The sequence below is a fragment of the Elaeis guineensis genome, chromosome 12 (assembly GCF_000442705.2).
Source record: "Elaeis guineensis isolate ETL-2024a chromosome 12, EG11, whole genome shotgun sequence".
Taxonomy (NCBI): domain Eukaryota; kingdom Viridiplantae; phylum Streptophyta; class Magnoliopsida; order Arecales; family Arecaceae; genus Elaeis; species Elaeis guineensis.
In genome coordinates this window covers 13,950,524-13,977,115 of record NC_026004.2, presented here as the reverse complement: position 1 = coordinate 13,977,115, position 26,592 = coordinate 13,950,524, and the positions used below count along the sequence as shown (strand labels likewise).

The window sequence follows — 26,592 nt, the reverse complement described above, 5'->3', positions numbered from 1 at the left end:
AAATAAATTAAATCAAAATAATTTCGATTCGGTTCAATAATTTGATTTTAAGTTTTTTTATGCTGGATTTTTTATTTTGATTTAAATTTATTAAATTTTTTAATAATTTTATTATTTAGACTGCAGAATTATACTTGAGCTAAGTAGATCATGATTTAAAAAGAACGTGATAAACAAGTCTAATTTAAAATTAGATTAAATAAATCATAAAAAATGATCTTTTTTTATATATAAAAAAAAAAGATCACTCTGAGATTTTGTCATACGTTCTCCTAGACATGAACATCATACAAAAAAATAACATCAATCTAACTCACCTAAATGAGACCTCAAAGAAATAAAGAAAAATAAAATAAAATCTATACAAATATATTTTTAAAATATTAACATTTGAAAATGGACTACTCTGAACTCAAAGCAGGAATCTATTCTTATGGAACATATGCACGATGGATGGCGTGCAATCGAAAATTGATCAAATACAAGGGGTAATGTGGCATGTTATGTACCGTGGGATTTGGCACAGTCTAACTGGATCACCTGATTCAAATAATATTTAATCCAAATATAAATATTAAATTAAAAAAAAATCAAATAATTTTGATTTTTGATTAATCAAAATTATTAAATAAAATATCAAAGATCGAACCGATTAAAAAAATTTCAATTTGGTTATAAGCCAAAACTGAAATTTTCAAAAAAAATCCAAACCAAACACAAAAATAATTATTCAATTTTCGATTAACCGAATCATTTGTACACCCCAAGTTTCACCATGACCATCCACAGGAGCCTGCACAGAAGAATAAGGGTCATGCCAAAGCAAAAAAAAAAGGCAAAACATTTTGGCACCTAAATCATACAAATTGTTTCGAAGAACGAGGGTTACCGTATTATTCACCTAGCCGTTGCAACCTAGCAAAGCAAAGTAGCTTTTGTCGACAGTAATTAAGATGCAAATTTTCCAATTGATCATTCTGCGTCGATCGAAAACTCTTGAAAAATTGGTCTCAAGAGACTTTGGTGGTGTGCTGGTAGCCATCGACAATGCAAATATCCTTTTGTCCAAAGCCACTCCTAGGAATAGTTTATCCCTGGATGCCAATAACAGAGCTTCAATAGAAGTAAAGTTTTACATAAGCTTTACATTGACAGAGAGAATAATTCGAGTGTTTGACAAATGGGAGTATGAACTCGTTTCCACCCAGTGGTGTTCCAAAAAGCTCCATCACAGTTGCCAGAGACAGTGCCTCCACTTCTTGGCTTCCCAAGTGGTTGAGGCACTTGCAACTTGGCAAAGCAGTGGATTTCTGGTTCACTCGCTTCATTGGCCCCACTTATGTTTCTTCATCAAAAGCTAAAAGAAGCTTCCAACCTTGTTGTTCTTGATGGACTTATTTTTTAATACAAAAAACCAAGTTACTAGCAGAGTGGTTTGGCACCGACTAAAGTTGAAGTGGGCAGGGACATCATATCCAATCTTATCCTATCCTGGATCATGTTACAGATGGGTAGCTCATAAACCGACAACTTGCACTTTATTCCAATAAAAAGAAAATGTAAGCTAAGATCTCTTTTCTAGATCTGAGCTCCATCTTTTCCTTGAAAAGCAATCCCTTGTTAAAGTTGCGATCAGTAGCCAAACATAAAAAACATGATTTGAGAATCATATTCCACATCTGAGGATCATAAAATCTTACTAGTAGATTTAATTCAAAGTTTAAGATCCTTTTTTAAGGATTGTTCTTCAGAATCGTACGGTCTAAACTCAGTTGAGGATGGCTAAGTCTACACATACCAGGCAGACAATGAATAGAGAGTTCTGTTAAGCTCACATCAAGTTTTAGTGGATCCTATTAGACAAGTAATATATCATAAATGAATGAACTATATGGAATACAAGATGCTACAACAATATTTACAACAGGTTTTGTGGGATAGTTTGCATGTCTTAGGAGCTGCTAAAAGAGAATTAAAATGAAAAGTTACAGTCCCGTACCTCTATTTTCAGAACATTAAAGCAGCCAAAAATACTCAGATGCTACCATACTATGGTAGTATGTCTTCTTCGCCAGAAAGTAGTTGGATCTTCTATGTTACCAATCATACTGAATGGACCAAAAAATATATAAAGTATTCCAGCTGAACATCTTGTGCACATCCATCTGATTGTGGAGTCAAGGTCAGCTATAGACTGGAGACATCAAAATGGCCACATGATAATGACATCCAATGCGATCTTTGTTTAGTTTTGGACAACAAATATGAGTTATTTTGCTCTTTCTCTGTCTTTGTTCACAGGTAACTTAACCCAACAAGTCAGAACTCCCTAATGTAGCATCCAATAGAGAATTCCTTCCAACCAAAAATCACCCTTGACACTAAAATTAAGTCGGATCAGAAAAGATACTTACTTCCAAGATTAGTCAAGGTCATCACAGTAATTTTAATGTTCTCTATCATTTTAAATTTCTGTCCACCAGCCAGCCAACTTCTAAAGAATAACAATAGCCGAGAGAATATGGAAGAAAAATAAGATGAGAGAACCGCTTTTTGAAAGTCGCTCCAGAATCCATGTTCAATAAGTGGGAATAGACAAAGCTCAATTGCTTCACCACAATGGCTATTTAGTAGTGCAGAATATTTTATCTCATGTTCTGGGTAGATGAAGCATGGCAGGAGCACATCAGACTCCTTCAGCAATGATGAAGCCATTGGCAAAGCTCTTCAAGAAGCTCCAGACCTTCATCAAGTGCACAGAGAACAGAACATCCATCCTTCCACAGAAGAAAATTATCCATGGGCAGCCAGAAGAAGAGGAATTCAACTACCAAACTACCCGCTGTCTCTCCTCCTACTACAGCATCTTTGTTGCACGCCTGGCCATCATGGTAAGGGATTTTGCTGGCTCCTTGCTTTGATTTCCGGAAGAAAACAATTTGGATATCTTGCCTCAAATGAATACATGAGACTGAATACTAGGAAAAGGAATAATGAAGAAGATCATTATGAATCGGAAAGTAAATATTACTTCCTTGGGAAGGCACAAGTGTTGTAGATAAAAAAACTCCATGACACATGCCTGTGACCCACTGTTAGTGAATAAACTTCATCCATGCAGATGCAGGCACACTGCAGTTTGGGATCCAGAAATGCAGTAGAATGCATTCAAAAAAAAAAGAAGAAGAAAGAATTCCATGATTTTGGAAGCATAAAACAACAGATTTAAGATAGTGACCCCATATGCTGAGGGTCCACTTTATTTTCCATATATTTCAGTGTTCCCAGCTGGCCAAATATTTTGGTCCTACATCTTTTCCTAAGTTGCTTCACATAATTGTCAGTAAAATGACAGACCTGGTACACTTGAGGCTTGTCTAATTTCTACATAATCTTTATATAACTAATTCCTAGTATGATGTGCAAAAGGTGTGATCCAGGAATTTGGCCACTAAGCTGCCAATGAACCAATGTATTCATCCAATGATACATTTCCTAATTTGCTTGTTACAGTACAAAAGCATAAAGACTAAGTTATCATGAATACGTTGCCTGAGCTCTCTCTCCCTCCCTTCCTACCCTCTCTTTTTTGCATGATATTGGTGAGGACACGACTTCTTGCATGATTGTGTCATATCATTAATTTGATTGAAGATGTGGTTGCTCAATACAGAACACTGACCCAATTAATGCTGCTAATGTGTTACAAACTGTAAACAAATAATTTGGGAAATTTAAGGCAGCAGCAACTTTTATTCAAATGTCTTTATATTGCACCAAAATGAATATGCTTTTATAGAAATTACATACATGTTGTATATACCTACTATTCTTCTCTCTTCTAATTGCAGGTCATGCTCGCTATTTTAATTGGGATGCTGACCATGCTGACATGGCATTTTACAAAGGTTTATACAATGAACTCTATAAATAGCTTAGCTTATGGCCTTCGCTATGAACTTCTACAGCGACCCATTTTAAGAGTGTGGAACATCCTGAATTCCACTGTAGAAATAACAATGGCGCAAGTTAAGCTATCCGAATATGTCATCAGTCATTATGAGAAACCATTGTCCCAGGAACCAGCTGAGGTCGATATATTACTCATTATTTATCATTTTGTTCCAAAATCGCTTTCCCATAAAAAACATTTCAAAGTAATTAGTATCATTGATCTTGACAGCTACACCAAATGATGAGGGATGTAACATGGGCACTTTTTTCAAGCAGAACAGCTCTTGATGCAATAACCATAAGTTACAGAAATGGATTTGTCCAGGCATTTCATAGAGACCACCGGAGCAACACTACATTCTACATCTACTGTGAACTAGTAAATTCATCAGTCAATCAAGGAAAAGCACATCATGGCCATATTCACAAACCTAGAGACAGACCTGCCTCTGCCATTTGGTATAGAGAAAGACTTGACCCTGTCACTGGTGAAAAAAAGGGTGATCGGAGGCAAATTCCCCCAGATGATCTGATTAAGATTGCAGGTCTCGCAGAAGTACAAGATGGTGCTGCTTCTTGGCGTGTAGCCGTGAGCAAGTTTACAGACTCACCACTGCTTTCAGCAGCATTACCAGTCAGGCATCCTTCTGGAGGAAGCATAGTGGCAGCCGTTGGTGTCACAACAGCACTTAAAAGCGTTGGTCAGCTGATGAAGGAACTTGTAGACTTCCACAGTGGCTACATGTATTTGACTTCATTGGAAGGTTATGTACTTGCAACATCTACAGATGCTCCACTATTGAGGAATACAACAGGTCGGAAGCTTATGATGGCTACTGATTTCGAAGATCATATTATAAGATCAGGAGCAGAGTGGTTACAGAGAGCATATGGCAATAAGTTTCCAATCAATCATGAAGTTCATGCTGAGAATGTCTTGCTGGGTAATCAGCGATATTACATAGATTCATTTTTCCTAAATCTGACAAGGCTTCCCTTGGTAAGAATTCCAAGTCTGAAAACCAAAAATTGTATGTTAATTCTAAGGTATGCAGCTGGGCTTTTTCTGCAAAGTCTGGTATAATATGGCTTAATGCACTGATAAGACAAAAGTTTTTCCTTTGAGATTATTGTACATTCTTCATCTTTAGATTGCCTACATCAATAACTGAGACTTATCAGTGACAACAATCTTGATGCTACTTATCGATTTCCTTTTTATTTTGCTAGAATCTTAATACTGCCACTATATTGTTAGTAAGAGGAGTTTTATACCAGAATATCTTCACATTCTTCAAGTATCCTTGTTTGAATAGCCATATCAAGTGATTCAACTTTTATTTCAACATGTATGTAAAGAAACAGCATAAAATAATTATCCAGGTAATAAAAGAAAAGAAATGGAAAAGGAGGAACAAGCATAAAAGGAGAAAAAAAACTGAGGGGCCACTCGCATGAACCACAAAATCATGATATTTCATAACTTTTTATGTAATTTGAGACAAAAAGTTACAATTTTCATAAAAAAACATTATGATTTATGACATTAGGTGTTTCATTGTCCCATGAAATTTCATAAAAGCTCTTAAACAAAATCGGAGTTTTAAGCTCCGAGCAGAATTTTCGAAGGTCATGTTCTTTCTCCTGATCATCATCCATTTTTTCTCTTTTGAACCTTATCTTTCTAAAAATAAAACCTTCTCTTAAAAAAAAAGAGCCTAGGAAAGTCATTATTTTGAAACAAAACTCTCTGATAACAGCCTTAAAAGACTTCCAGTTAAGGAGAAAGCCCAGTTGCCTCTAAACTGGGAATTTTAGGTTGGAAATGAGAAGTGCAAGAGGAGGCTGCAAGAGCATCAAACTGCCTCCTTTTTATTTGGAGACGACCTGAAAATAACCGATGCTGGTCCAAATTAAAGTCATCTTCAAGCTCAGATTTAAAAGTTGGACCAATTCAAATCTGGATAGGATATTGGATAATGTATGACCCTTTGAAAACTAAAGACAGCCAAAAGCAAACAAAATATGTCATTTCTCAATAGAGCCAACCATCCAAAAATTTCAAGTAAATAATGTGCTGTAGTTATAACTTTATGTAACCAATCATCAACTTGTCTTTTATCAAAGCAACTTAAATATGGTTCTCAATTAATCTTATACAGAATAAGTTATGAGATTGTGTATATGTTGGCACATTTGTTTTTTTCCTTGCATGACATTTTCAGGGTACAATCAAGTAACCTAATCTACTCACGCTCTCAATGGTTTGTTTTTTGGGTTATTGTCAACTGGATTTATCCAAGAAAACCTAATGGATTTTTTAAAATAAATCTTAAACCTGATCCAACCAAACACAAATTGGAGTGGAGGAGGCTCGGATTCAAATTTTTGTCCCATTCGGACATGGATCAGATTTGGGCTGTGCCAAACACCATCCAACCTAACCCTCTTGCATCCCTATGAAAGAGAATGAGGAGCATGAACTTTGCAAAAGGCCCTAATAAATAATTATCAATGGGTATCCAATTAAGACTTGTTATAGTTTGTAAGTAGACATTATTATTTAAATGTTTTACATGGGGAAGTAACAATAACTATACTGTACATTTGACTGGAAAACAAAAAGATTGGAAAAACATGAAAGGGTTTACGATGAAGTACCATAAACTGATGGAATTGGTTGATTCAAATTGGCTTTTCTTACTACAGTTTTTGGTGGTATGATATAGGTGTTTATAAGACTGATTAAAGGAAAATCTTCCAAATTAGAAGAAAGAAATCGTGTAACATACCTTCAATAGGGTTCATATTATAAGATAAGTTTCGCCAGTCTCTTTTCTTTGTTGCACAAGATGACATCACTGGCAATTTATGCTTCCAGCTTTCCATGAAAGTTTTATTGTAATTGAAACTTTCTGCAGGTTGGGGTAATCATCATTCCAAGGAAATACATACTCGGAAAGGTTGACCAAATAGGCTTTACAACATTGGTTATACTGATATCTGCATCTATTTGCTTTCTTGCCATTGGCTGTGTCTGCATATTGATACTGACAAGTGGTGTCTCAAAGGCAATGAAACTCAGAGCAGAACTAATAAGTCAGTTAGATGCAAGAAGGCGAGCAGAGGCATCAAGCAACTACAAAAGTCAGTTTTTAGCAAACATGAGGTGATTAGATGTTTCATGATCATCTTGCAGTATAATATCAAATATGATTTCCCTATTACTATTAAAAGGTCTGGAAATTATTTATTGCACATGACTGCTAGAGGATTGGCTTCAAGTGCAGGTAGGGTAAAATCTGCAGTGGTCATGCAAATACATAGGCTCCTTTCTACACCCGACATAGGGAAATGGCAATATTAGCACTTAAATGTCCTGAGGAAGAATGAACTTTTACATAAAATACCATTTAATATGGAAATATGCACAACCACCATTATCATGTAACTTTTAAAATTTGTTTTACCTTGTAGTTAAGCAATTTCCAATCCACCCCGCGCCACCACCCCCCCCACTCCCTCCTTTTTTTAAAATGAACACATGTTGATGTTCCAGTTTTTAAAAGGATAATGTATCAATTTCACTTGTACCAGAAATTTTTTGTACTATTAGACATAATGTTGTATAAAAGGAATAGGTTAATTGCTTTTCATTTTTATACACATTGTATCTACATATATGGGAGTACCCATTAAATTTATAATTAATAATCTATTATTCTGCTTGTAGTTACCACATAAATGTAACCTATGTTACCATCCAACACTCACTGGAATTTGTCATAATAACTTGCAACTCTTATAGTGAGAGATGTTTATCCAATTTGCTTTCTACTACTGGATGTGGTATTCTCATCAATAAGGTCTGAAGTGTTGACTGAAACCAATCAGTATTGGCTAGGGGCAATCTGAAAATTACGTATTTCTTAGGTTTTGGCCAGTTTCAGCTGAAACCAGTAAGGCCAACATGTTTTAGACAAAATGCATCATATGCAGTGAGAGACAATCTGAAATTGACCCTTTTTATTTGTGTTTCAGCCTGTTTCCAATGATATCAGCATAACCAATGTTTTATTAAAAACATCTATTTAATTTATAAGAATCATTCTGAATGTTTGGGTCAAGGTCAGATGAGATTTGAACAGGACAAGTACTTTATAAAGGCTAACCAATGCCAACAACTAAAAATCACCATCATCAAAACAATAACAGTTGAGTTCTACTCAATAATGATGAAGGAAAAGACGTCAATACACTAAGCACTAAAAGCATCATAATTACTAAACTATGAATTTTGAACAATTAAAGTTTACTCAGGAAATAATATGTATTTTCTAATACAATATTATTGGTATTGTTTAAACTTTCACCTTCAATATAGTATTAACTTTAGCCAAAAACTACTAAAACTGCACAGGTAAACAAAATCGTGTAATAATTTTTCTTGAAATGTTTTGTGATATTTTTCTTGATTTCTTTATTTTCTTCTTTTTTACCAACTTCTTTTGAAAATTTCCTGATTCCCTTGACAGAAACTCCAAAACTTGGAGTTGGAGCATAATCACAAAAAATCCTTCCAAAACCTCCAGAAATTTGACCAAGACAAAACTGAAACCAAAGATTCAAAGTCTTGCTTATTGAACTCCATAAAATTTTAAATTACCTCTCATCAATGGAATCCAACTATCATTTGCTACATTTGCTAATCTAACATCAATGACCTTATAGGAATGACATGAGCAATTTATAATCTATGCAAAAGGAGCATATATTCCAAATCAAATCTTCTACATGGCTTCATAATCCAAAGAATTCAACAGTCAAAATTCTTGATGTGTGGAAAGTGCTGATACAATTATCTTACTCTACAATCAGGGTATTTTAAAACTAGCAATTTTTCTCTAAATTGGAAATGTATTCCCAATCAAATCTTCTAGATGGTTTCAAAATCCAAAGAATTCAACAGTCAAAATTCTAAATGCATGGAAAGATGCTGATACGATCATATCCCTCTTCTATGAGGGTGTTTTAAAAATAGCAATTTTTTCTCTAGAATGTTGTCTTTTTCTGTAAAATGTATGTAGGCATGTTCACTCCTAGCAGTTCAAGGAGAATATTTCAAATATTAGACACTTTTCTTACCCATATTTTGCTTGTCTTAACTACTATCGAGCTTCATCCAATGGAGTAACAATTTTTTTTGAGTTATTAAAAAAAAAATCTCCTATTATTTATGGATATTTCTATCAGTTTTATTTTATTTCATTTTTCAAAAAGGTGTATTTTTTTCATAATTTTTATATGTTATCCATGTTTTCTTGAGAATATTTTGTGAATCATTACAGAAATTTACTAAATTTGCCCGTAATTTTGCTGTATTCATTTCTCCATTCTTTGAATTTCGCTGAATTGTGTACTTCTGTCATTCAAGAAAATAACCAAATCTTGAATTTGTGACTTCTGATCCAAATTATTGAGCCTCTCTCTCTCTCTCTCAAGCGCACACTACATAACCTAGAAACTTCTGATGATAGATTTTTTTTTTTTCATTTCACATATTTCTTTCTATTTTTTTCTGTGCTGCTTTTCGATATTCTGGGTACGGGTTTCACCTCCATGCCTTCCTATTGGATGGTATCCTTCTTGCACCTTATCACCATTTCTACCATTTTTTGTTACTTTCTATCTCACTTGAATATGGATCATCCTTTTTACATTAGTTCTGGTCATACTAGCATCAAGATTTTAAATTCCGTGGGACGGAGGCTGTCCCGATTTTTTCATGGAATGGGACGTGCCACCATCCCGTCCCGACAGTTGAGACAGAGGATGTTCTAAAATATCCCGATCAGGATGCTGCGATGCTAGCGGGATGGTCCTGTCCTGACATATGGGATGGTACCCCATCCCGATGTTCTGTGGGACATCTCGCTGGGATCTGAATCCTTGACTGGAACATATTTTACTTCCAGTAATATCATGACATCGAGAAATTATCAAGCTTAATCTGTTTGTTGTCTTGTAAACTCTTTTCTCTCTTAGTTGTTCAAATAAGTAATAGTTTATTAGATTAATTCTTCACTTTTTGTAAATCTACTAAAATTTTTGTTCTTTTATCCTACAGTCATGAACTGCGAACACCAATGGCTGCAGTAATTGGGTTATTGGACATTCTTATATACGATGACTGCCTTACAAATGAGCAATTTGCTACAGTTACACAGATTCGCAAGTGCTCAACTGCTTTACTTCGGCTACTGAATAATATCTTGGATCTCAGTAAGGTAAAAGTAATTCAATTTATCAATTTGGTCCACTGAGAGAGACAGAGAACTGAGAGAGCACTTACCATAAATTACTTTAGTATTCTATGTTGAAGCTACATATTTCCTGATACATTATATTATTGTTGCTCCATAATGTACACATTTCTAAGCATTACTTGGTAGTACAGTATTATCAGAACTTATGTTTCTGAAATTCTCGATTAAAAGAATACAAGTATACCTGTTTATCTTATATATGAATCATCTTCATAATCATTTCAATTCTATTGTTTTCTCATTCCAACTCATTACTAGCCACTTACTAAATTTGCTTCACAGCAAAGCATATTAGAATAACACAATCTTCTAAGCTTTTTACATGATTAATTCTGGAGATCGGACTTAGTTCTAAAAGACTGAGCATACCTACTATGCAACCAAGTTTCTATTTTGGATTCCAATTATGCAATCAATTGTTTGAAAAAAAAAGAACTTAGGAAAATTGTTCTCAGGAAAAAAAAAATGGAGTGAAGGCCTACAGTTATGCACCTTTTGGACGTCCTTCAATGTTACACCTGGGGAACTAATGTTATTTCATCCAAAAGTTCCTTTGTCATTATAACAGACTAAATCTAGAAGCACTTAAGGGTACAAATGATTTCCACCGCAATTTTTCCCTCTTATAACGAAAAAGGCATCCTAAATCATACTATCATTTTAATGAAAGAGAAACTGGTACAAACCATCTTACTGGCAAGAAAACAAATGATTTTTCAATGCATAATCAGTTCAAGAAAGAGAAATAGGGGAAAGGGAATCCTTAGTGGTACCTACCAATTGATCAAGTAAACATCCATGTCAAAGAAAATCAGGGAAAAAACAATCAGTATGGATATCAACAAGTAATGTGAGAGTAACAGCTGTGTTGAGTTTTCAATGGAATCCTTTTGATTTCTAGCTTGAAATAATACTGTTTCTTAATGGGGACTTTTATTTTTGATGAATCTGATTGCTCCATTATCTGGATTCTTGCATAATTCATGCTCTCATTGAAAAAAAAAAAGGTACTGCATTGTTACAAAATTTTCTTCAACTTGCAATTATGGAACCAGAACTTTTGCATACATTGTCCTACTATTTTTCTTAACTATGAAGATCCACTTTATTGCCCTCATTGCAAAGTTCATATACATATACATAATACATATATATACATACATATACACAAAATATGTATGTAAATACGTACATATGTACATACACAAGTATATGTGTGTGTATGCATATATGTGTAGAGAGAGAGAGGGGGAGAGAGAGAGAGAGAGAGAGAGAGAGAGAGACATATAGTTCCCATAATCAACAGCAGGTGCACTTAGGAAATGGGTGTATTTTTGAGATTCCTAGGACAAGCAAGCACATGACCAAGCAACACCTGAACTTATAAAATTAATGAATGCAAATGCTTTAACCATTATCAAGAAATATTAGATATACAGATTGAAGTTATTAAACTAGCCCTAGTTAACAACTGCACAAATAAATAAAAAGGCATACTTTGGGAGCTCTTTGAAGCCAATGTAAATAAATTTAGAAGGAAAATTAAAAGGTGACAGATTTGGGTCCAGTGTTTGGCACCCCTCTCCTCAAGACTGTGCCGAGGAGAGGTTCCAAGTTTGAACCCAGATGGCAGCATGCCCATCATATTCTCAAAAAAAAAAAAGAAAGAAAAGAAAAAGAAAAACTAATAGAAGAGGAACTTCATAAAAAAAAATTGATGGTGGAGTTGTCTCTGCAATATATGAAGGTAAGTATAACTCGGCTTTCAAATACTGAACATGCATCAAGCCTTTTGTTAAGAAGTGCTGCCACTTACATTATTACCAACAGACAAGACTGTTATACCATGCACATTCACTATTGATTATTCTTTCTGGTAATGTCCTCATATATTATCCAGGATGAAATCAGAGTCACACGAGTCATTTCATAATAGTCAATGATGTCATTGCAGGTTGAATCTGGAAAGTTAGTACTTGAAGAAGCAGAATTTGACTTGGGGCGAGAACTTGAAGGACTTGTCGACATGTTCTCAGTACAATGCATTAACCATAATGTGGAGACCATACTAGATCTCTCAGGTATGTTAACCAACTTCTAATTAGACCTCTGGAAAACATTTTATAAAAGTTTGATAACAAATAAACATCATAATCTAAAAATAATTAGTCCTACTAGATACAGAAAGTATGAAAGTTGAACATGTTAGCTGTTAGAAAATATTTCTGACCAGATTCGATAAAAAATTTCACAAAAGTAATATTTCAGTTATTCCATTTTCAAATTACCAAATCTATGGGCTTGAACAGCCTCATCTACTTTCTCTATTTATTGTGCCATAAAACTTTTCCAACTTTGAGATAAAGGTACATGCTCCAAAAAATTTGAACTACTTATAATTTCTTCAAAAAGGCGAAATCACCATAGGCTGAGCCAATTACCAAGGTTTTAAATCTCCATAGGATAGGAAGCATCCAAGCCATCCCACCCAATTCGTGTGAGAAAACAAGACCGGGACAGAGTCAAGACTCCAAAAAGTTAAATCCATCCATAGAGGGATAAAAGAAGAAAGAGGAAAGAAAGATAGGAAGGAAAGATGATGAGGAAAATTTGAAAGGAAAGAAGAAGAAAAAAGAAAGAACAAATGGAAGGGAGAAGAAAAAAAAATAAAGGAAAAAGGAAAGAGAAAGAAGAAGCAAAAGAAATAAAGAAGGGATAAGAAAAAAAAAAAGAAAAATCAAAGGAAGGGCAGGAAGATAGAAGAAAAAAAAAAAGAAGGAAAGAAAGAAGAAAAAAAAAAGAAGCGGAGAGAGACAGAGGATATCTATCAAGATGCATGATTAAAACCATTTGTTAGGCTTTGGTGCCTCGAAATTCGACCCACAGCAGAAAAACCCACAGCAGCGAAGCCCAAGACGGGCGCCCAGGCCCGCAGCGTGCGACCCGCAACGTGCAAGCACGCGACGCGTGCGGCTTGCAGTGCACGACCTCAGCACGTGCAGCCCACCATGTGCGGGACGTGCGAACACCGTGCGGTCCAAGAGAGAGGGTGAGGTGTGGTCCACCATGCACCTCAAGCGGTCCACGTGCGGTCTATGCATGGTCCATGCGTGGATTTGTGCAATCAAGCGGCCACGATTGCTTGCGAGCGCGATTGGATGGCTGCAAACGCATGCAGGGGTGATCAGGTGGTCAGAATCTTAACAAGAGTCGGTTTAGAGCTTTTAAAAGGGGTCTGACAGCCTGTGGGCAAGAAGTAGCAGCTTAGAGCTTGGCTGAGGATCTGGTAACGGTTAAGACAGGCTAGAAGCGGCCAGAGAGTCTTCTTAGGGGTTTTAAGAGCATTGTAGGGATTTTTTTTATGCAACTTGTTGACAGAGAGATTGATGTATGAGAGTTGAGAGGGTGTGATCTCTTGTATTTGTTCTTTCTTTCATAGTGAAATTTGCATGTTCCGTGGAGGTAAGTCTTGGGCTGATCCACGTATTTGATTTTCTTTGTACATCTCTCTTCTTCCTTCCTATTGTGGCATCGACATCATCATCAGTGTTTGCGATCTTAAATGGAGGATCTGTATTCCGCACTCGTGAGGGATCCTTCCCAACAACACTGTCAAGATGGGGTGGGACAATATGGTGTCTCATTTAATGAAAAATCTGGGACAACCCCATCCCATAGGATTTCAAACCTTGCCAATTACAATTAAAAGTGTTGCAGAAATATCCTGACCATGTGATAAGAGATATCAAAATCTTCTTCTATGCCCTAATGTTACTATGTATGAGTTAGAATCTACAGAAACAGCTCTTCCAATTAACTGATACAAATAACAACTCTTCCAATTAACTGATTTTTAATAACAGACGATGAACTTGCCTGGCCGTGGGAGCTGCATTACTTAGTGCTGATACAAATAACAAGAAAATTGCTTTTGATGCCAAAGATAGTTTGAAAATCACATACAATGTTACATATTATATTTTATTTGCCTGATCAAAAGATGCAACTGAAGGAGTTGAAAGATTGTGTATAAAAAGAACAAAGTATAGCTAGCTGCACATTTATTAACTTCTGATTTTTCGGGGCACTGCCTCAATTTGCATTATCATATAACTTTGTTGTGTGCCTAATTTTCCCTTTTTTGCAGATGACATGCCAAAAGTAGTTCGGGGAGACTCTGCAAGAATTGTTCAAATATTTACCAATCTCATAAGCAATTCCATAAAGTTCACATCAGGTAAGTATCTCAGCATTAACCACGAGCATATACTCTTGATATTGACGAACTATACAAGAATTTTTTTAGAAATAGAGACATCCTTCATCTCAAAGAGGTACATGTTTTTTTCATCAAAGCAAGATAGCTGGAGGATGGGAATAATGGAATGAAACAAAGTTGGAGGGTGAACAGCAAAATTTTAGTTACATAATTTTTTGAAGTTCCAAATTTTATCTGCTTTTTTTCATGCATGGCAACTTTTCCGTTTCCTTCTATTTACTAAGGGGGCCACATTCAAATCCCATGGCCTATCAAGATAATTATGTACAAGTTTAACTCTATCTAGCCTCTACCAACTTCTATCCAAATAAAAGAAGATAGTTACTGAATGTTCCATCCTCATCCGAGAAAAGTCCTAGATAATAAAGGGGGAAAAAAAAGAACAGCTTCACATAGAACAAACAAGATAAAAATAATACTCAACCCCAAGAAAAGATAAGCAAGGACCCATAGCTCCATTTCACAGTCCAATAATCTATGCTGTGCTGCATTTCCAATGCAGACCTTAGCTGTGTATCCCTGCCCCCAAAAAATAATGATTAGACTCCAAAGATAATTCGAATCAACATTAATAGTATTGATAAAAATTTGATTTCACCAGTTTCCTTTTCTTTTTTATGTGACTAAGAAATAATACTGTAAAATGATTATTTGTGCTAAACCAATTCAGATAAGTAGATATTTGACCATATTTCGCATGATTGCCTAGCATAACACTTTTTGTAATGTTCATGTTGTTTGTCAGGAATCATAGCGATATTTTTGTAAAAGCATCTTGCTTCACCATATTTTTAAAATCTAGGAAGGCAAAATCCAGGGAGTATAAGAGTTCCACAGAAAATTGTTGAAACATCCACAGTAGTCCATGTGCTGTAAGAAGGTTCATATAGTTCCATTTGTCTAGTTAAAAATCTTTGTTCTCTTAGTTTCCAGTGGATAAAGATTTTTAACAAGAACACAAGGAACAAATGCCAACTTTTGAGCAAGGCCAACTGGATGTGAAAGCAAGCAATTTTTGTTGAAGACCCACGGCACCAGAATCTCACAGCAACTCTTCAAGAACTTATAAAGCTGGTGATGGATTAGTAATACACAACATCGCTACATATGATAACTAATATAAAAGGAAGATAAGAGAAGCAAAAGACAAGCAACAAAAATTGTTGGCAATCTTTAATACAGTCAATACATGGAGAATGGAACAGCAACAAAAAAGCATTATGCATGTAGGAAACATCAGCAAGTAATATACTAAATGGAGACATTGTTTACAAGCTTTGGTAGTCAGATTGTCAAGTGAGTCGCCATCAGTGAACCTGAGCTCAGTTAAGTAGTGTCTAAACTCTAAAGTATAACTATCAGTCAAGAAACATTAGAGATCTGATAGAATTATGTAAACGAGACTTATGTGGAAAAGAAAAACGCATGAAAGAGTAAGAAATCACACATTTAAGAAGAAGAGAGTTCAAGGTTTTACAGTTTATATAAACTTCATGAGTGCTACTTGGCTAGTTGAAGCAAATAATTTGTAATGATCATTTGATTCTTTTGTAAATATTGATTACAATGTCTCATGTGTTCATGAACAATTTGAAAGATGCACTTGCCACTGACATTCTGCAAACAAAAGAAAGGTGACATGTTACAATTGGGAATTTAGGATCACGAAGATTTAGTAAAGCTGCAAGAAATCTTATCATCTAAATTGTCCTGAGGAAAGGTATTACTTTATTAAAAGCAAAATACTTGAATCCTTGAAGAGTAACCAGCTAACCAAGAAGCGACATAGTGGATTGCTGCATCTCAATGAAAAAGATGAAACAAACATCATTCCAGGAAGAAACGTTCAGAAAATCACAAAATAGGTCAACTTAATTAAAGACATTTTTCACATAGAAATTCTCAGAAAATCACAAAAAAAAAAAAAACATTGTTATTATTTTAGTCTATAAGGCCACATACAAGTCTAACAAACCTTTCAATGTAAAAAACTTATAAGAACATTAACAGACAGCATATTTGAATGGGTTTTAGAAGGCCATATTATTTTGCGTGGATGGTGTGATGGCTCAAATCATTCGAGTAGGCCTGAGTGTTCTGAAGCTCAAAAGATGTCACAATGCGCTCTCAGAAACAGATCAAAGCAACATGAGAGTATTGTGAAAAAGGAATACCAGAAAAATGACAAGATCACTTTGTGGTTTGAAGTTGAAGACACAGGGTGTGGTAAGCAATTATTTTCCTCATGTCAGCCATCTCCTAGTGAGTTTTGAGACAAAGCTAGCGACTTGTAATCTAATTGTTTGCAGGAATTGATCCAAGCAAATGGGAATCAGTATTTGAAAGCTTTGAGCAGGCTGACCCATCAACTACACGAATGTAAGCACGTTAACCTATACCCTACAGCATACTTTGTTACCACTACCGTATGTTCAATAGAGTCTAACATCAGCATTCAATAAGTACAGAGATCACAGGTTAAAGAAATAGTGTATCTCTACTATAAGAATGTTTTTTGTGTGTGTGGTTTGTCATCATTTGCAGGCATGGAGGAACTGGTCTTGGCCTGTGCATTGTGCGCAACTTGGTGAGTTAAACATTACCAGCATGACTGATTTGAATTAAAATATTATTCGTGCATTCCAAAGTATTTTTGCAGATTCAAAAAAAAAAAAGGAAGGAACTGAAGTTCCAAATCATAGAATCCCTGGAAACCCAAACGAAGTACTGTCAAATTTTGCCATTTCACTAAGAAACTCCAAGCATAATCATGAGTTTCACATCATTTAATCCAATGAAACTGGATACAGCTGAAATGCAGGCAGCATTACCAATATCCAAGCCGAAACATGATTTAAAGTTGATTCTGTATGTTTTAACAAAATCTCACCTCTGAACTAACAAAACACTTCTTAATGAGGAAAACAATTCCACAGCAACCAACAATAGCAATGCTTTCCTTAACAAAAAAGCATTTTCTATGAGTAGTATTTCATTAAAAATAATTATTTGAAAGAGCCTTCCCAAGTAGTAAGAAGTCGCTTATCCTACCGTCGCCTACAACTCAGGGTTCAATGAACCAGTACAAAGGATCGTACCGACCAACGACCAATTCAGCATGGTATATGTCTGCACCGTACCACATCAGGGCATACCTGAACAGGGAGAGGAAGAAGGATAGAGTGAGGAAGAGAGAGAGAGAGAGGGAGGGAGAGCAGTCGGTACCATCATGGTTCCAGGAGAGCGGCAGGGGGCTCTGGTTCTTTGCAACAGGAGCTTTCTATGATGGAAGGCAAATTGGAAAGGGGATGAGATGGTCTTCATCGAGAGATTGAGATGCAGCACGCCAAAGAGGGATGGAGATCAGAACTCTAGGGGGGGGGGAGAGAGAGAGAGAGAGATCTTGAAATCGGGGTTTTCAGGATCATGTGGGGGACCAAGGTTTTATTAAGGCTGAACCATTCATATCAACCCTTTTTTCTTGTCAAAATGGTATGAAGATTGATGATATTCAAATAGCACCATCATTAGGTAGCAGCAAATACTTGCAGTCAAATTAGTATCAGTACCCATGCAAGTCACTGGCCAGTATAGCATATGCTGTTGTTGATAAAAAAATATTGGCCAATACACCTTGTTGCATGACCAATTTTATCTTGGCATAGGATTTAATGCCTTTATCAAAAAAAAAAAATTGCTAATTAGGTGTGCAACGTTTGATGCATCAAAATCAAAATATTACTTTATTGTAGTTATCTAGCCTTAATTAATTACAAATGTGTATATGCATGTTAATACATATGAAAGACAAATAATGACGAAATTTCCAACTCAAGCACTTTTTGTGGTCATCAAGTCAATCACTATTAAAGGATACATTCTAGTTGAAAGCTGATAAGTTACTATTTTATATATGAATTTCAAGATCCATCAAGTCCCCCCACAACAAAGAAATCCCTCTCCACGAGTCTACGTGCAAATAACATAAAAAAGGTTCTTAGACACCTTATGGCTAGATACTGAGCAAAACAAAGTAAAATGTACAGTGTCATTTGGCATCTAATGATACCACTCCTAACCAAGCAGTTCAACACTGCAAGTGTCTAGTGTCGGTTCCTTGTTCATACAACAAATGCTGCTCATCATGGACTGCATGGCCAGCTCCTCAATCCTTGCTCACATTATTGAAAGCCATCAACAAATAGACATAAATTTTCCATAAAAAAGGTGTTCTGCATTAAAACCTCATAAACCGAAAACAGATAGAGGATTCATCATTAATAATTGACATAATCTTGGAGATACAATGTTGGAGTCTTGAAATCTGTTGAATTTTGAGATTGTAAAATCACGGAGGTCTAGTCCAAAGAAAGATTTGCACTAATTCAAAAGTACTAATAATGTTTATTTAAGCATGGAGAATTGTATTCCATGTCTTAATACCATCAAAGATCTACTTCTTTGCAAGTTAAACTTAAAAAATAGCATACGAAAATGTTCATTTCTACTTCTGTCATGAAACACAACTTTTCTTCTCATGGAAGATATTGAAGTTTGTACCTTATGATGGTTCGTAGGTAAACAAGATGGGTGGAGAAATAAATGTTGTGAAGAAGGATGGGCAGGGGACCTTGATGCAGTTGTCCTTGCTCCTTGGGATGCCTGAAGATTGCACTGTAAATAGCTTCCAGACAGAATTTGGCAAATATAGTTTGAAGGTAAGTAGTCTAATACATCAATTCTTCTTCATCTTCCTAGCATACTGATTTTGCTCATCAAAATCTACTTTTTGTCCACAAAATACATACCAACATTTTTTTTTTAAGTAAGATTGTTGACCACTAAGCAGTAATTATATAACAACTGAATAAAGATGGTTGAGTCCATTCAAATAAGAAGAAAAAAAATCAACCACAAGAAGTTATATACATGCTAATATGCTTCCTTCTGCCTGGCATTACATGCAAACAAACCTAATAAAGTCCATTTTGTGTATGCATATGACTTATATGCGACTAAATTGTTAGAGAACACAAAACAAGATAGAAATTATTGCTCCTTTTAGGTGGAGTAGGATCAATATCTATAGAATCTACAACTGTTCAATTCTGCAGCAAGAATGATATGACATCTTAGTAGCAGGCAAGTTTGATTACCAGTGGAAGTTCAAGACCAAGAACTAATATAAACTGGGCTAAGCAGCTTACAAGATTTTTTTTTTTTTTCTCCTTTTGTGGGGGTGTGGTGGGGGGGGGGGCGGTGTAGGAAAAGAAAATGTTGAAAAACCATGGAAAAAAAGAGCAGCTGAGCTCACAAACAAGCATATCTATCTAGTGAAAATTTGAAGATTTGGAGAACACCAGATGAAGGAAAAACAGGTTGTATCAATTTGTTAGAAAATGCTAACCTGTTAATTCAGATACAATAGCTACATCCAAAATAAAAAAAAAAAGAAAAAGAAAAATGAAAAACAGATATGGTGGAGCAAATAAAATGATTCTACACAATTTTCATTGGACTGGTAAAAAAATGTTTGATGACTACTAACTAAGCTTTAACAGGTCAGTTGATAAAGCTGACATAGTGGCATACTTTATGAATATTGACAGTATTGAAGGCACGGATACGGGCTCAATGTCCTGCACAAGAAATACTTATGAGGAGATTGGGAAGTTCCAAGTTGCACTAGTCTAGACTGGGGATCACCTTTAAGACCTAACTTTGATACATGTCAAGGAAGCAATAGCTGCAAATTTTAACATGAGGCACTTCAATCCTGTGCATCATACAAACACCAAAAACCTCAATACCTGTTGTCCGGTAAATCTGCTGAAGAATGAAAATAAAGGTATATTTAGAGAAGAGAAAGCACACAACGAAGGATTCAAGACACTGGAGACTAAAAGAGGCTAGGAAGGTGAAGAAGAAACATGGGAGAAAGAAGTAATAGTAGATTGTATAGGGTGTTCAGCCTCTTCGGTCTGGCTGAATCCCTCTTTTTCCATCATTTACTTCCTTTGGGCAGCATTCACAAACAGTTAAAAGACCATACTGCATCCATAATCATAACCACGAAGCCTGGTCAAAAATAGAAGTCACAAACAAAAGGTCAGTGTCAACAGCACAAAAGCAAAATAGCTAGCTAGGAGTCCTTTTGTTATCTATAGGTGAAGTTTCAGAAGCGAAAGAAGGAAAGAGTAAAAAGAATATGCCAATTCTGAAAATAGAGGTAGACAAGAATGACTGGATTCTGGACAAAAAGATGTAAATATTGGAAGCACATACAACATATATAGTAACGTAGACATAAGATGATGAAGATGCATATGGAACCGTCCATCTACTTTTTCTTGTGTTTTAAAATGAACATTTTAGGGTGCGTTTGGAGGTTTTAAATTTTAAACTGATGATTTGATCTTTCTAATTCAAAATTTTCAGATTTCGAAAGTCAATTATTTTTGGACCTGTTTGGTTGTCCAAATGAGAAAAGTCTAAAATAGAAAATTATAAGATGATTGGGAGGAGGGAGGAGAAAATCATGAACTAAAATTCCAGTGGAAGTAGAATTTTCAATTTCATGATTTGATGGATTCATGAATTTCTAAAGCATAAGCAAATGTGCAGAACTCTAAAATAATGAACTGTAATATCTAACTCACAAAAAAAATCATTATTTTAGGACACATCAAAAGTTGCTTTTAGGAAAAAATATTCTTTGGCTCCAAAAGTTTTAATGACAGTATACAACAGAGGCAAATTCCCCACAATATTTACAGGAACTACATTCAATATATCCCAGGTTGTCCCCAATGTAACCAGCATTTTGAAAGTAACTCTAAAAGTTACTGTGCAGGTCTTGCTTGCATTACATGGCAAGCAAAGCAGATCTATTATGTCCCAGTGGTTGAGGGAAAAGGGGTTTTTCACATGGGAAGCATCTGAATGGAATGGACTGACACAAATCCTTCAGCAAGTTTTCCAGGAAAATATGCAGTGGTCAACAAGTGAACCAATAAACTTGAGCAGAATTAGAGTTGTTCCCAGGGAAAACAGTATTCACAAAATGGGAGGTCTAGATATCCTCATCGTGGTGGACATATCACTGCTCGACCAAAGTACAAACATATGGAAGCAGCAGCTGATCTTCTTAGATCAATACCGTGGAAAAGCAAAATTTGCATGGATGTTAAGCCATGATACCTCCAACGCCATCAAGGTGGAGCTGCGACGGAAAGGGCACTTTTTGATGATAAACAAACCATTATACAAGACCAAGATGACCAATATCTTGCATGCCATTGTAAATGAGGGAAACTTTGAAAACGAAAAAGGTAGTAATCAGCTAAACTCAAGCATGGACGAAGACTTGCATGAAAGCCATGATTTGGATTCCATTCATTTTGATGCTATCAGTTCAGATGTTTCTGACATATCAGATATGGATAACCGAGATTCAAAAATTAATACATTTTACAGTGAAGAAGAAATAACAGAAAGAAATCCAGAATCCCATCAACCTTCCTATTCTAATTCACAAAAAATATCTACTCAAAGAGTTCCCCTGGATAAAATTATAAAAAAACCCAACATTTTGTTGGAAACAGAGAACTTAATAAATATGTCAAAAGATTTCACTGAAACTGACAAGCATGGAGGCATAATCATGGATTATTCATGTCGGTATGGGTATAACAAAGACAATAAAAAGAACATGATCAGTTCAATAACAGATAACTTGCAAGACATAAAACCCCAAGCAGTGGTTGGGAATGAAGATGCCTTTCTTAAGTTGAATCAGCCGCATGATGGAGGAGAAAGTGTGATAGAGCAAGAATACCAATGGAATGTCAAGCCTACTTTGTACAACAAAGGAGACATCAAACAGAAAATGATTGCAAAAACAAGCATGGCATCACCAGGTAATACCCATGCCGAAGGAATGGAAAAACAACTGAGCACAGAAAGGTCAGTCGAACTTGCTTATAGAGGTTCAAGGCTCCTTGAAAATCAAGATATGCATTATAGTGTGCATAAGAATGACTGTGTAGCTTTAAGTTCACTAGTGCCAGACCAAAATCCTCTTGGAGGCTTATGTATACTGCTTGCCGAAGATAACCCAATACTACAGAGAGTTGCAACGACCATGTTGGAGAAAAAAGGAGCCAAAGTTATAGCTGTAGGTGATGGAATGCAGGCAGTAGATGCTATAAAATGCATGTTATGTGCCGAAGAGAATAAAAGACAAAATTCAACTCATCAAGATGATGTAGCCGAAGGACTGAGTGAACTGCAAAAATATACATCATTCGATCTGGTTCTAATGGATTGTCAGGTATCATTCTCATGATAAGCATTATGTTACACATTCAAAACCTTCCTTTCTATTAGCTTTCTATTTTTCCTAGGTTATAAATGTGATTGCTTGATTACCTTTCTATTTTTCTATTTAATTTTCCCTATTGGCTTTTTTCTCTTTTCTCAGATTTATAGCATCTGAATTATTGATTGAACATTTCCGTTTTGTTTTAGCCCTTTTTTGTAGCCCTCCCTATGTCGCAAAAAACAAGTGCTCTAGAAATTGAAATTGCTTGTGAGCTAATACCAGAGTCAGATAAGATCAGAGATCTAATCGTGGTAATCCATAAGTTAAATAATTTGGGATTGTAAATCACTCTGTATATTGTCTTTGTTTGTGTGATGTGATAACAGTTATTATGAATTTTACATTTCCTTCTTTAAGATATAGCCCCTCTAGGACAAAGAATACTAGAAGGGATAAATTTATCATGTCAAAATTTCAAATATCCATTAGGAATCTTAATACCTAAAGCAGCTAGCTAAAAGGTAGATCACACTCTCCCAATAATATCTTCAAAAGACAGCCAGCCAGTTTCTAATTCATATTTTTGTTTGTAGATGTAAAAGGTATGTCTATTATCCTATCTTCAGTTCTTCACAATAAAGCAATATTCAGTTCTAATATTGCTCTTTCTGGAATCCTCAAGAAAGATTATACATGTGAATCAAAAATAAGATCCTTCGAGAGAACAAAAGAGTTTTGTGTGCTTGTGTTTTTTGGAAACAGAGTAAAAAGATCCAATAATGTGATTTCCTCTTCTAGTCATGTGAACCAATCAACTTTGCTTCTGTACTTCTAAAAATGGAAAAGAACATATGGTACTGTTTAAAACAAAAAGTCCAGATGCTGAGAGCACAAAAAATGTAGATACTTAAATTAATTTCTTCTGCTGGTAACGGAGTGCAGATTATAAACTTTGGTTTTGTCAATGAGAATTGCAGATGCCCAAGCTGGATGGCTATGAAGCAACAAAAACAATTAGAAATATCGAGGCAGGAACTGGTTTGCATATCCCAATTGTTGCAGTGACAGCACATGCAATGTCATCTGATGAAGCCAAATGCTTGGAAGTAGGGATGGATGCATATCTGACAAAACCAATTGACAGCAAGCTGATGGTATCTACCATTCTCTCCCTGACTAAGAGAGATGTTTGACAGTGAATTTGTCATTATAAAGAAATGTTTAAGCTTTCAATTATTCAGGACCACATTTTTTAAAGCATCATAAATTCCTTCAGCAACAAGTAATATCTCAGAAAGTTACAAGCAATTACATTAGAAGCACGGCTGCAGAACTTACACGCTGAACTCTTGTGACTTAAAATTTCTAATTTTGATGCCTACAGTTGAGGAACTGTGGTAAAAGATTGGCATCTTGATGGTTGGTTCTTGCTGACACACTCAGATATTGTTCATAAGATTGTACTTAGCAATGCTACTGAAACACTACCAGCCAATTCGCTTATTTCTTCTTCTCGTGCTTCTTTGAATGTTGCATCAGATTTGATCAGTCTCTTTAACAAAGCAATCAACCCTTTTGAACGCAAAACTCCATATATATGAACTTCTAAATAAATAATAATAGTCTTGATATTGTTGATAATGACATGGTACAGAAAATCCAAAATCTAGAAGAATAAATTTTCTGAAAAATTATATTCCCTACAGCTTAATTGTTTGTTCCGTTGTCACGGAAGATAAATCTAATCTCGAGATAAAAGAAAACACGATATAAACTGGCTTACAAGTGGGAAGGTGATCCATATCTACTCTAATAATGCCCAAAAAAAAAAAAAAATCATAATGTGGAAACTGAACTTCATAATCCAACAGGTACTCGTAGCCATATAAAGATTCCTCGTTTCAAGTTCTATCGAGTCCCTTAGAATAGAACTTAAGCAGGGAGGAAGATGGGGTTAGTATTGGTACCCAAGGGAATGGCACAAGAATGGAGATGGAAAGAGCTCCGAGGAAGACCGGATGGGGGTGGGAGCTCCTGGCGAAGTTATTATTCGCAATGCCGATAGCACCATGGTATGTCCCGAATAAAAAAATATTCTTTAGATGGCCCATCTATAATGCATCGTACGAAGGCCTTCTCTTTACGTGCCACGTCTCTCGCTTTGCAGGTGACTAGCGAGTCAAACGAGTCAACTTTGAGGAAACTAACGGAGATTACCTCCAGCTGCAGAGACTCCCCTCCCATAACCTAGATTGGCTCCGGTTAGATCTGCGCCACTCCCAGCTGCCGGTGACGCTGTGGCTAGAGAACGCCATTATTCCTCCAGGAGGTTGAGACCCTTCCCGCCGACACAAAGATCCGCTGCTCCTGGCGACAACCACTCCTTCCCTTCAACCCTGTCATCGTCCTCCGTGGCTCGTCCGACGGCGTGATGGAGGTCGCTCCGATCCCAATCGCACGGCCTCTGGTAGCATTCTGTGGTGACAGGCTCCGGCCTCCGCCCTTGCCCTTTATGCTGGAAGGCTCCGGATTTGATGGGGTCTTAAGATGAATGGGATCGGGGGCGGGCAGGGGTGTAAGCACCCGCCGATGTGGAAGTAGATGCCCGTCCAGTTTACTTCTCGGCCGGAGGAGGTAAAGCTTTGGCCGGAGCTAACCTAGGCACGGGAGGGAGAGAGAAGGAGATGAAGGTGGGGCCTCGAGTGGGGACAGGATAGCGTTTGGTGAGAACAAACGGAGCCGCCGTTTGCCGACTTTGGCGGTGCTTTGAGATCCATCGCATAGGTTGGGCACCACTTCATCGGATCAACCACGTAGCATGGAGTAAATATTAATATAATCTTTTTTTAAATATTTTATGATAAAAAATATTTTTTTTCAAGTGATCATCTTTTATTTTATTTTTTTCTTATTTAATCATAATATTATAAATAATAATAAAATATCATAATAATAAAATATCGTCGGATACCAGACCAAGCAACATAATACCATAATGTTATTCAGAGTGTCATAAGATTCATAGAAAATTATATAAGATATTAAAAAATAATGATAGTCATTTTTTTTTATTTTATGATATTCTGAAGAATATATAATTTTTTATATCTTTATATGGTATCTTATTGATTATTATAATTTTTTGTATATTGAAAAAATTTAATTGCACTATATGGTTCAATTCAGTGAAGCGATGTATTTTTTTTCCACCGAAAATAGTGGATAAAGAATTTCTCCGATCAAGATTTATGAGGGTTCCGATTCGGATTTTAGCTTAGTATGGGCTTGGATTTGAGATGGCCCAAGCTAAAGGGGCCTCTTAACCACAATGTCATCCTAATGGATGACCATAGTTATGTGAAAGAAAACAATGTTTACAATATCATATAGGACTCGTTCGGTTTGCAGGAAAAATTTTTCTTCCTAAGAAATAATTTTTCAGAAAATTACTTTCTAAGAATAGGATTTTGGTATGTTTGGTTGACCATAAGAATGTAACTTATTATAAAATAGCTTATGTTTGGACGAGTATTTATTTTTCTAAAAAAATTATATAAAATATCTATTATACCTTTAGTAGATATAAAACCATATATTTTTTCTCATAAACTTCATATAAATATAAATATTATATTTATATTAATATAAATATAATATAATATATTATAATATAATATTAGATCATAATAATTTATTATGCTAATATAATA

The 26,592-nt window shown here is 35.6% G+C and overlaps 1 protein-coding gene and 1 long non-coding RNA gene across 4 annotated transcripts; one reads left to right on the top strand and one right to left on the bottom strand.

The window, feature by feature from the left end:
• Positions 1–590: 590 nt before the first annotated feature.
• On the bottom strand, positions 591–25,643 carry LOC105055084 (uncharacterized). 3 transcript variants are annotated; one of them, XR_012135820.1, is made up of 8 exons: positions 24,850–25,643; positions 19,120–19,221; positions 16,037–16,355; positions 6,747–7,004; positions 4,398–4,969; positions 2,000–2,978; positions 890–1,094; positions 591–793 (listed from the first exon to the last, which is right to left on the bottom strand). It is a non-coding gene; the product is annotated as an uncharacterized lncRNA (long non-coding RNA). The 3 variants fall into 3 exon arrangements; XR_012135819.1 differs by having other exon boundaries at positions 592–793; positions 2,000–4,969; XR_012135821.1 differs by having other exon boundaries at positions 592–793; positions 2,000–4,969; positions 16,037–16,176; positions 24,850–25,642.
• Positions 2,668–24,454, top strand: LOC105055085 (histidine kinase 1). Its single transcript, XM_010936797.4, has 13 exons — positions 2,668–2,891; positions 3,852–4,091; positions 4,184–4,954; positions 6,876–7,123; positions 10,082–10,241; positions 12,235–12,361; positions 14,428–14,517; positions 16,594–16,785; positions 16,869–16,938; positions 17,104–17,146; positions 19,137–19,277; positions 21,413–22,891; positions 23,860–24,454. Exons 1-13 carry the CDS (start codon positions 2,673–2,675, stop codon positions 24,073–24,075), a joined length of 3,996 nt encoding a protein of 1,331 aa, XP_010935099.1. The 5' UTR covers positions 2,668–2,672; the 3' UTR covers positions 24,076–24,454.
• Positions 25,644–26,592: the final 949 nt, after the last annotated feature.

Bases quoted from the DNA above. Each gene is read 5' to 3' on its own strand.
- LOC105055085 (XM_010936797.4), top strand. From the start codon at position 2,673: ATGGCAGGAGCACATCAGACTCCTTCAGCAATGATGAAGCCATTGGCA. The intron at 12,362-14,427 runs GTATGTTAACCA...CCTTTTTTGCAG, and splicing joins GACCATACTAGATCTCTCAG to ATGACATGCCAAAAGTAGTT. The intron at 17,147-19,136 runs GTGAGTTAAACA...GATGGTTCGTAG, and splicing joins TGTGCATTGTGCGCAACTTG to GTAAACAAGATGGGTGGAGA.